Source organism: Lynx rufus, unplaced genomic scaffold (genome assembly GCF_022079265.1).
Source record: "Lynx rufus isolate CCGP_SWC_20201006 ecotype Redwood Valley unplaced genomic scaffold, mLynRuf1.p SCAF_8, whole genome shotgun sequence".
NCBI classification, from domain to species: Eukaryota; Metazoa; Chordata; class Mammalia; order Carnivora; family Felidae; genus Lynx; species Lynx rufus.
Window position 1 is genome coordinate 117,517,158 of NW_025814896.1, and position 12,387 is coordinate 117,529,544.

Below are 12,387 nucleotides of genomic sequence, written 5' to 3' on the forward strand. Positions count from 1 at the left end.
TGCCAGGATGACACTGTGTGTGTGTGTGTGTATGTATCACAATAAAACATTTTCACCACAATCGAAGAAATATGAATTCAAACATAGAAACTTTCAGCCATCATATTGGAAAAATTAAAGAAAATGGAGCCATTAAAAAATCACATTTTCTAACAATATTTAATGATTTGGGTAAATTACAATAGCATTTTGGGGCGCCTGGGTGGCTCAGTCGGTTAAGCGTCCGACATCAGCTCAAGTCATGATCTCATGGTTCATGAGTTTGGGCCCTGCATTGGGCTCTGTGCTGACAGCTCAGGCCCTGGAGCCTTCTTCTGATTCTGTATCTCCCTCCTCTCAGCTCCTCCCCCGCTCACACTCTGTCCCTCTCTCAAAAATAAAGATTAAAAAAAATTTTTTTTTAATTATAATAGCATGTCAAATAAAAATGTAAAATACATATAACTATATAATCCAAATTTCATGAAAAGGATTAAATGGAAATATATCGGTGATTTTATCTTCTTCTTTTAACCTTTTTTATATTTTTCAAATTTTATACAAAAAACATTTTTATAAAGAAAAAAAATTAATAATCCACCAAACAATGATACTCCATTTTAAGTGTATGACAAAAGGAAACTAGTAACTTTGATAAATGCATAACAGTTAGCAAATAGCTACCATTTGTTGAGTACTAAGAGGGAATCAAGCACTATTCAAGGTGCTTTATATATTTATCATACAAACTCTTGAGGTATTGTTAGCCCCATTTACTGAAGACAAACTGAGGCACAAAAAGAGAATTAAGGTCACACAGCTGGTAGGTAGGGAAACTGATTCATACCCAAGCAGTCAGACTCTAAGCAAGGACTTCAGCATTAAATCATAGTGCCTCCTTGTGGAGCTGATATGAAATACTGAACAACCAAGGAAATTAATGTTCTAGAAGAATATTTCATGGCAAGGAAAAATATTCACAAAATAGTAAGTGACAAATTCAATTCAATATGTCAAGGGGTGCGTGTGTGTGTGTGTGTGTGTGTGTGTGTGTGTGTGTGACAGAGAGAGAGAGAGAATATGAATTTAAACAAACATCTGTCAGAAAGAGAAAGAATCATCCCGTCTCAGCAGTACAGTTATAAAGTTGGCCTCGTTTGCTATTTGAAGTTTTCAAGCTTTTCCACCTCCAGAGCTCTGCACTTCCTTGATAACGAAGTCCCTTCCTCAGCCTTGAGAGCACCCTGGGCAGGACTGACGGAGGTGCAGAGAGCCGGGTGTACTCCTGGTGAGACATCATCTCCCAATCAATGTACTGCTCATAGCAAGAACAGGGCAGCCCCTTCATTTACTACATAGGAAAGTTTTATTTAAAAACCATAAAAGAGTAAATCTGATTATCTTAAACTAATTCTCATTAAGTTAGACCGTATCTCCCTTACCATATTTGGGGGCACATTTAAAGTACTGGATTTTCCCAACACTTCCATTGTTTTTTCCTTCTGGTTCATCCAACTCAATGCCAGCCCACTGCCCACTTGCAAATTCAGTTGTTCCACAAAATCTTAATGTTCCAACCTAAAGAAAACATAAATCAGAATACATTTTGAGGATTACTAGTAACTCTAAATGTGCTACTCTTGCAAACTTTATAGAAGTTTTTAAAAACTATTCTCAAAGCAGACTTCAGAACAGTAATATTACCAGGGACAAAAGGAAATATTATATAATTATAACAGTCAAGTCACCAAAAAGACACAAGAATCCTAAATCTGTATGCACCCAACAACCGATCTTGGAAAATCTCCAAATATTTGGAAATTAAACAATATACTCCCAAATAGCCCACGGTGAAAGAGAAAATCGCAAGGGAATTTAAAAACACTTTGAACTGAGTGAAAATGATAACACGATACATGAAAATTTGTGGGATGCAACAAAAGCAGTGCTTAGAGGGAAATCCATAGCATTAAACACTGGTGTTAGAAAAGGCCTCAAATCAATGATCTAAACTTCCATTTTAAAAAACTAGAAAGTGAAGACACAAAGCAAGCCAAAGGAAAGAAACAATAAAGATAAGAAATTAAGAACAGAAAAATAATAAAGAATATCAATGAAACCAAAAGCCGGTTATCTGTAAGGATAAATAAGATTAATAAACTTCTAGCTAGAGACCAAGAGAAAAATAAGAGAGGACACAAACTGCAAACATCATGAATGAAAGCAGGACACTGTTACACCCCCTCGGTCATTTAAAGAATAGTAAGAAAGGGGGCACCTGGGTGGCTCAGTCAAGCAGCCGACTTCAGCTCAGGTCATGATCTCCCGGGGTTCATGGGCTGGAATGCCACATCAGACTCTCTGCTGTCAGCACAGAGTCTGCTTTGGATCCTCTGTTCTCCTCTCCCTCTGTCCCTCCCCCACTGGTGTGCACACTCTCTCTCTCTCTCAAAAATAAATAAACATTAAAAAATAATAGTGAGGGGCGCCTGGGTAGCGCAGTTGGTTGAGCGTCCAACTTCAGCCAGGTCGCGATCTCGCGGTCCGTGAGTTCGAGCCCCGCGTCAGGCTCTGGGCTGATGGCTCGGAGCCTGGAGCCTGTTTCCGATTCTGTGCTCCCCTTCTCTCTGCCCCTCCCCGTTCATGCTCTGTCTCTCTCTGTCCCAAAAAAAAAAAAAAAAACGTTGAAAAAAAAATAGTAAGAAAATACTATGAACAACCCTATACCTGTAAATTTAATGAATGAGATAAGATAAAATGTTCCAATTCCTTAAAAGATGCAAACTGTCAAAGCTCACACCTGAACTGAATTTACAGTTTAAAACCTTCCACAAAAACAAAACAAAACAAAAAAACCCTGCAGAACCTGATGGACTCACTGGTGAATTCTACCCAAGAATTTAAGGAAAAAATAATCAATTCTACACAAACCTAGATAGAATATAAAAGTGGAAGGACTAATTCTCAACTCATTCCCAGCATTACCCTTGATACCAAAAGCAGACACAAGGATCCTCAACAAAATAAGAGCAAATCAAATCCAGCAATATATAGAATCCAGCAATATATGGAAAATCAAATCCAGTGTCATGACCAAGTAAGGTTTATCATAAGAAAGCAAGGTTAGTTCAACATTTGAGAATTAATAAATATAATTCATCATACCCACAAACTTCTAAATAGAAGAAACTTATTCTCTCAACAAATGCAGAAAAAGCCTTTGGCAAATTTCAACATCCTTTCATGATAATAATAATTTTTTTAAAAACTTTCAGCAAACCAGGATTAGATGAGAACTTCCACAACTTAGTAAAAGATACTCACAAAATCTACAGCTAACAATTATGGTACTTAATGCTGAGTGCTTAATGCTGAGTGCTTCCTCCTCCAGATGGGGAGCAGAACAATTGATCAGTTCTTACTACTTCTACTCATCGTTATACTGGAGGTCCTTGGCAATGAAACTAGGCAAGAAAAACAAATGAAAGGCATACAGATTGGAAAGAAAGAAAGCTGTCTCTATTCACAGATAACATGATTGTTTCCACGGGATATCCCAAAGAATCCACAAACAAGGTCAAGAGAATTCATAAATTGAGCAAGGTTACAGGATATATGGTCCATATACAAAAATCAACTGTATGTCTATAAGAAATTTCCAAAACACCACCATTTACAATAGCACCAAAGATCATGAAAAATTTAGGTATAAACCTAACAAGGTATATGCAGTATCTAAATGCTTAAAACTACAAAACTGATGAAATAAACCTATTAAATAGAGATATACTGTGCTTGTGTTTGAAAGACGCAGTATCTTTAAGACATTCGTTCTCCTCAACTGATCTATGTCAACACAACTCTATTCAAAATCCCAGCAGGACTTTCTGTATGATTTTAAATCCATAAGCTGATTCTACAACGTACATGGAAAGACAAAGAAACTAAAAACAAAACAAAACTGAAGGCCTAACAACAAATGATTGCAAGACTTACTATAAAGCTACAGCACTTAAGACAGGGTAGTACTGAAGAAAGGATAATCATTGCATCGATGGAACAGAATAAAATCCAGAAAGACCCATACACATAAGGTCAATTGACAAAGGGGCAAGGGCAATTTGAGAGAGAAAGAACAGTCTTGTCAAAATATGGTGCTGGAACAGATCATCAAATGCAAAAAAAGAGAGAAAGCAACTCTATACCTAGCCCTCTGCACAAAAATTAACTCAAAATTAAATACAAACTAAATGTAAAACCTAAAACTATAAACTTCTAGGAGAAAGCATATGTGCTCTATCCTCTACTGTACTATGACATAGTGGAAAGTTTCTTAGCTATGCTAAACACACAATCCATATAAGGAAACGCTGATAAAATGGACTTCATCAAAATTTAAAACTTCTGCTCTTTGAGGGGCACCTGGGTGGCTCAGTTGGCTGAGTGTCCAACTCTTGATTCCAGCTCAGGTCATGATCTCGTGGTTCAGTTCATGGAACGAAGCCCCACATCAGAGCCTGTCAGCTCCGAGCCTGCTTGGGATTCTCCCTCTCTCTCTGCTCCAACCCCCTCACTCTCTCTCTCTCTCTCTCTCTCTCTCTCTCAAAATAAATGAACGTTTAAAAAAACAAAAAAACTTCTGCTCCTTGAAAGACATCCCTAAGAGGATAAAAAGACAAGCAGCAAAGCAGCAAACTGAGAGAAAGAATAAAGGCAGCAGGATGGCCGTGAAGTGATCAAGTTAAACCAGCTGACTGGTACATGCACACTCATTATATGCTTCTACTTTTGTATAGCTTTAAATTATCCAAAATTAAAGGTAAAATAAAACAACAGAATAACTCTTCTAAACACCCATTCTCAAGCATAAGACAGGAAGACTAAGGAGGCTGAATATTAATCCCAAGTTAAAAATAATAACAATAATAAAAGCTAACCAATGTCCCGTGGATACATTCTCTTGGAAGTTGATAAATGTCCTTCTCAACATAATCATTTGTTTGTAGTTTACCTTCCTTTTTGAAACAATTTGCTCAGGAAATCCAACTTCCCGATTTTGGTGTTTTCTGAGGAACCCGCATCACCCTCCCCATAAGCCCACCCAAATATTTAGACATAACTGTGTTGGGCAATTAGATAGGCAAGCAGGGATGCTCTGTTCCATTCTTCATACCACGCTCCCCATTAACCCCAAAGCTAAAGAAAAAAAGAAAAAGAAAAAGAAACAGCCCTTCCTTATGAGGTATTAGAAAAGAGAGAATGGCAACAAGTAAGTGCTGAAAGGAAACAGAGGCTTTGGAGAAAAAGAGGCATCTAGAGCATCTTCAGTAGGCCAGGAGGAGAGGTCCTCTTTTCCACATACACTTTTATTATCAGGTTAAAATAATATCCAAGATTTCTCTATTTATGGGATCTCAAGGCCAAACACCCATGAACAGCAAGGGTCTCCTTTGTTCCATTTGTGCCAGGTAGTCATAGTGGGAAAACCCACTGAAGACTGCAGGGGGCTGCAAGGAGATAGCTCTGGGCTCAGCAGTGTCTCAGCTCACGCCCCTGAATTCACGCAACAGTTCTTCCGTACTCCAGCCCTCCCATTCCAGCAAAGACATCTTCATCACTAAGTCCAAGTCGTTTATATTCTTAGATCATACTTCATAGTAAGCGTGCATCTAAGCTTCACAGCTTCCGTTAAATATGCTTCTACTTACACAATGCACTTTTAAAAAAAAAAAACTCCCAACTCTGGCCACACTGTATATACCTTTGGCACCCAAGCCACAAACACTATGACCTGAGACACAGCTTTAGAGACCACAGTTACTTACTATACCTTCTGTCCTGCAATAACAACACGATCTCCCAACTTCAGACCGAGTGATGCAAGCATCGCCTTGCTAGTAACACGATCATAGCTTGGAAGCATGGGCTTTGAAATGTCGCATGACAGGGGCACCGCATCTAACAGCATCTGCTTGATTTCTTTAGCAGTTGCTGCGGCATCGGCCATTTCTAATGGCATTTCAACCGGGTCTGGAACAACATCAGCAGGGATCTGTCCTTTGTCGTTCTACAAGTAGAAGAGAACAATTTCAATTCATATCTACTCCAAAGCTCTACACGGTCATACACAATTATTAAAAAAAAAAAAAAAAGTTTTTAAAAATTTAAGTTAAACTCATTCCTCATATATTTATTCAGACAATTTACTGAACATCTACTACATGCCAGACACCATTCTAAATGCTACTGACGCCACAGTGAGGAGAAAAAACCCTGCCCTCAAGAAGCACACCTTCTGGTGGGAGAGACAGACTACAAACAATCAAACAAGTCAAGGATATATTATCTTAAATGGTAAAAAGTGGCAGAGAGAGAAAAACAATTCAGGGAAAGGAGGTGGAGACCCGGAGAGCGGTGTCTATGCATGCACAGTGGTCAGGGAAGGATGCACCGCTAAGACGCACTGACGCCGAGGCCCAAGGAGTCAGGTGTGGGAGTACCATGCAGGGTAGCCGGTTGGGAAAGGCGGCCCAGGCTCGGGGAAGGGCAAATGCAGAGGTCATGAGTGGAGAGCATGCCTGGCTGTGCAGGTTTGGAGACAGAAGTCACAGCACCGACTGGCTTCCCAACCCCAGATCCGAGATTCTGCCCACTATTCCACAGCCGCCGCCTCGGCTCTGTGACCTGACCCATCCTGCCCACTCATGGAGTGACTCAGATTTAAGGAATAGAAACTATAGTTTCAACACTTCTAAATTTGGGCTATAATCAAGAAAACAGCTCTGGTCTCACTATAAAGGAGAGACTGCATCCTTGGATTTATCCTGCAACAAGATAAAATGGTCAGTTACGAGCCCACTAACATTTGCATGGTGTTTATATAACCAAATCCTATCATATAAATTGTCTCATTTGATTCTCACATCAAGAAAAAGCTTACGAATAAAACAGATAAAATATCCATGCCCATGGAGAGTTTATACTGTAGTAGGACAGACAATAACCAACTAAACACACAGAGTATTACTACTGTTTCCACTTTGCCCATTAGGAAAATTCAGCGAGAAAAGATTAATGACTCACTCAAAGTCATTTACATGATTCCTGGCAGAGGTGACATTTGAATCCATGTCTGGGACCTGCTAGACTCAGTCGAGAATTTCTCCTACTCAGGGCTATCCTTCCCTCAAACATGTATCTCTCTTCTGTGTTCCCTAACCAAAACACTTGGATTCGATAAACATGCTTCCAGACTGTAATCTTCTTCTAATAAGATGAATCAAGATTCTTTTGCTGAGAAACTTCTTTTCCTTGTCTTCTCTACTGATTATCTTCAAATGCTCCGTATGGGTGAAAATATGAGGCTTTTAGAACACACTTAGTTTGCAAGTGCCTCACATTTTTTGTTTTAAAATTCAAGTCAGTTTGGTCCTAAGTAAACATATGGTAGGAAGACTTGTTATCAAATTGCTGAGACAGTGATGGGTCTATTTTAATCCCAGATTTCAAAGAAAATATACAAAATATAATAAAGGTGTGTATAACACAAATATGTACTCTTGATACAAAAGGGGGGGGATATTTTAAAACCTCGTACTGATAAGCTGCAAACTATATTTACAATGACTATTTTACTTTAGATTTATAAGTCCTCACCTCTCTAGAGTAAGTCACACACTTAACATTAAGTCCTAGAAAATGTGGCAACTAAAACTTGTTAAAAAATACTAAATAATAATAAAATAACAGTGATGATGTCATGCTAACATAAGAAAGCTTGCTCATGATTAATTATAGAAATCCATTTTCTTCTAAAATTGTGGTTATCACAGTATGAGCCAGGGACTACTGCTGACCCACATGTTGGCTGTTTTTTTAAGTATTAATCTTCAAAATACAATAATCTATTATTACTTCTGGCTTGAATTGGTAATCTACCTCAAGGCATGCCTCACTGCCTCTTACTAAATTCAAAATATTCTCTCCACTAATGAGGTCTTGTCAACAGTTGTACTAGGAAAAGCACACACACATCCCCCTCACATTCCAACCAAACTGCACAATCATCTCCTAGCCTTCGTGCACGCTACTCTCCTCTCTGCCTAAACCGCTCTTCGCACCTCCCTCCTCTAACCGTTAGTTCTTAATGATGTTTAAGTGCTCAATGTCACCTTTGCCAGAAAGCCTTCCCAAGGCTTAGAGAGATACCTCTGGTACGTGACCCCATGGCACTCTGTGCTCACTCCCACATCATAACCCACTGAATGCAACACACTACAGTAAAATTACTTGTCCATCCTCCCCTCTGGACTATATTCTCTTTGGAGACAAAAACTTTTATTTATTGTTGTATTCTCCCAGTGCCCAATAAACAACAGGGAAGGAGGAAGGGAGAGTGGGGGGGGGGGGAAGAGGGGAGAAGGGTTAATTAATCAAAGATGGGATTAAACAAAGTGTGGCAGAAAGTAGGGAGAAGGGAAACAAGAAAGCGGGGAGGGCGAGAGGAAAAGGGAGAGAGGGAGAGGAAAAGAGGGGAGGGAAGAGACTTTTTCAAACACTGCCCACTCCTGTCCCTTCAAGGGAAGGCGCAGACCCCATTAAGAATCCCCACCAAAGCAAGTCACTGCTGTTAATACTAAGAAAAAGAACACTGAGAGCTGCTCTGTGAAGACAATAAAATAACCAAAGATTTGAAAATTATGAAATTGAATCCTGTGTGTTAACTTTGTAAATTAGTAACACAATTACCATGAAAAAATTAATTTTCCCTTTAATTTTTAAACATTTACTCCACTCCTAAATGTGCATTTTTAAAAATTTTCTGGAATGTTTTTCCAAAAAAATTTGAAATATAATTTAACATAGAAATATAACTTTAACATATGCATTTTTGATAGCTAACTTTTCATAAATACATCGAAAAACTAAATGAAAGATACTGAAACTCAAAGATGGTAACACTTTAAGGTAATTTTACTTCACCGATGAAAGGAAATTCTGTAGAGCTTATCAATACAAGGGGACTGAAATTCACTGCTATGCCTTATAATTATTTGAGATAAAGTTGATCACCATTACTCTTTATACGCAGCACAAAAATCTAAATTCTTTCCTCATACAGATTCTGTAACAACATCCAGATACAACTCTTTACTGGGAGATAACAGTAGACATTTTAACTCTTTTAATATTTTTCACTTTTAATTTAGTCTCTTACCCTAAATGCAGGATTTGCTCCATGTTCCAATAAGCATCTCACGGTACTTGCACACAAGTTATATGCAGCAATATGCAGAGCTGTTCCAAAATTAAAGTCACTGCAAGTGGCATCTACATCTGCAATGACATACCACACGTACATTAACTAAAAACTTAGATTTAGCTATTACAATATAAAAGGAGACAGGCTGAGTTTGTCTGTTTGCTTGTTTTGGTGGGGGAAGAACATTAATAAGCCACTTAATGAGACTTAAACCAACCTGCTAGAAGCACTGTTTCACATATTTGTCACCTATGTGATCACATATGTAATCACCATTCACAAATACAATCTCCATGTTACAATCTGGTCAACCAATTATTTTCTCAGTACAATAAAATATCGTTACAACAAGAACTGGTACTATCATAGACTTTCCAACTATCACAAACTAAACTATATTTAAAAGAAGTTAATGGTAATAATTCACATTTGTAAAAGTATCTGAACACAATCTCTCATTAACCTCTTGCATACGTGCCATGACAACTACAATGAGGTAGAAGGGTTTACGTCAGGAGCCAGTAAACAATGGCCCAGGGGCCAAGCACAACTCGTCATCTGTTTTTATAAATAAAGTTTTACTGGAACATGGCCACATACATTTTTACGTATTCTCTATGGCTAGACACCTGCCATAACTGCAGAATCAAGTAGTTCCAGTGATCCAGATTCCTATCTGGCCTTTTACATGGAAAGTAGTAGGTAAAATTATGCAGAATTTTCAATCAGGAATAAGTTAAAGACTAATTAAACATGCAAATGTGTGCAAATCATATTAATTCAAAATACTTCATCAAACAAATGAATTTGGACTTCATAGTAGGAAAAAAGAATCTTGCAATTCTAAGGACATTTTAATAACCTTTCAATAAATCATCAAGATGCTATATTTAGACACAAGAAATCTTCCAGATTTGGAAATCCCATTTTGAATGTTTTTTGTAACAAGGGTTTTAAATACTTGGTTCCACTAATCCTTCCTTAACCTAAACCGTACCAGCCCACATGCCCTACCAACAATGGCAAACAACCAAGACATGCTCAGGACAGACCTTCCTGAGTTATTCAAGACACTGTACTACCAAAAGAGGCCCTTCTTCCCAACATCAATCAAAAATTAAAAGGTAAAAGTTAAAGATAAAATGGACAATTATACAAAGCAGGTTAGAAACAAACTTTCTGGGAAATTTAACTGTTGAACCTATAGAACAAGTCTTCTACAAATGGGGAGAACACTGTATCCTGCCCACCTTCAACTTTAAGTATTACTACTGCACATGCTTTCATTTTTTTTCTCAAAAGAAAACCAACCCACTTGAGAGGACCAGAGAAAAAGTCAAAATACCAGGACTGTAATTTAGACACTCTGATGTTCAATTTTAGGGTATCACCATCAAGATAGGAGTGAGGGGGGAAAAAAACCCTTGAAATTGTGTCCTTTAGTGGAATCACAGAATTTCAGAACCGAATGCCATCTAAAATACTCTTTATGATTTCAATGCTTAGCTCTGAAAGCTTTATTGCTCTATTTCTGGCTACTCGAGAGAAAAGAATTATATAGCACATAGATTCAATTACACTTTATAAAATCCATGTTAAACTGGGGAATTTGCAGATATGAGAACACTATTTTGTACTTTTAATTTGTATCTCTTTGTACCAAGCCTTTTGTGAAATGACAGTCATTAACCTTCAATAAAGAAATACTAAACTATTCCTGAAAAAACGTGGAATAGGAGGTCATATGGAACAAGATGGATTAGAAGTCAAAATCTCTTTGAATTTTAATTTTTATGCCACTAATAAAGTGTTCAACTAATAACATCTAATGGTGATCTTATAGTACTTGCCTTTTGGTTTAGATGTCTTCAAAATCACTTTTATAAGCTCAGGGACATCAAAATAAGCAGCATAATGCAAAGCATTCATATTTGTCCAACGACTCCGTAAACTAACATCTGCTCCCAGATCAATAAGTTGAGTTGCAAATTTTACAGCTGTATCAACATCACCTAAAGAAAGTTTTCTAAATTATTCTTCTTCAGTACAAACTGCAGTTCCAATAGATGGCTATCTACTACCTCATTTTAAAAGCCAAAGTAAATAGCATACGAAATATATACATACACCTCAAAAATTTCACTTACAAGGAATTTATTCTAAGAAAATAATCATACTCAGAGATATGGATAAACACTTAGCCATAAAGATGTTCATCACAGCACTTTTTATCACGAATAAATTTCTGAAACTACTTTACAAATAAATAATAAATTTTATTCTAAAATAAAGTTCTAAAAGCACAATAATAAGAAACTGGTTAAATAAATCATAAGTCATCCACATAATGGAATATTTATACAAAGTCATTAAAAACAATGTACTAGGGGTGCCTGGGTGGCACAGTCGGTTAGGTGTCTGACTCTTGATCTCCACTCAGGCCATGATCTCAGGGTCGTAAGTTCAACCCCCACATTGGGCTCTGTGCTGGGTGTGAAGTCTACTTTAAAAAAAAAAAAAAAAGGCAATGCACTAGATTAGTCCTACTCAGTGTGCTCTGTGGACCACTAGCAGTCCCAAACTGTAATTTCTCTGTCCTTTTGATAACCCTTTTCTTTTTCCCTGTACAATCATTTCTTCAGAATATATTAATCAAAATTTCATGCATTATGAAACACAAGTGGGCTTGTATTTTATATCTTCATTTCATTTTTCTATCATAATTTCATTTTTACTTTATTTTACAAAAAGAATCAGTCCATGATGGATTGTAGAAAAAAAAAGTCCTTAATCAACAGCTTAAGAAGTCTATATCAGACTATTGAAACAGGGACAGAGCCTCACAATATATAGTTAAGTAATAGAGGCAGGTTTTATACAATGGTAAAAGCACAGAACACCAATCTGGGAAAAATGTGCATACATGTTATGTATATAGAAATACCCCTCGGACAGGCCTAAAGGCTGGGGTCTGTAGGTACTGGATACTTGGAAAACAACTTGGGTTGTCTAACCTTGCTGTAAACTCTCAGGAAGGTTCTAGGGTGTTACCGGTTACTCTCACCTAGCGAGCATGCAGCAATGAAGCCTGCTCGGATGTACCAGGCTGGGATGTACCAGGAGACTATAAAGCCCCCCTGAGAAAA

The 12,387-nt window shown here is 37.6% G+C and overlaps 1 protein-coding gene across 1 annotated transcript in view; it reads right to left on the reverse strand.

Moving 5' to 3' along the window:
- Positions 1–12,387, reverse strand: part of CLIP4 (CAP-Gly domain containing linker protein family member 4) — a 65,949-nt gene that overhangs the window by 36,416 nt on the left and 17,146 nt on the right. Inside the window, exons 5-8 of the mRNA XM_047069420.1 lie at positions 11,092–11,253; positions 9,197–9,315; positions 5,810–6,046; positions 1,422–1,557 (exon numbers count right to left, since the gene is read on the reverse strand). Of these exons, the coding sequence (XP_046925376.1) occupies positions 1,422–1,557; positions 5,810–6,046; positions 9,197–9,315; positions 11,092–11,253 (654 nt within the window). The remainder of the gene's footprint in view (positions 1–1,421; positions 1,558–5,809; positions 6,047–9,196; positions 9,316–11,091; positions 11,254–12,387) is intronic.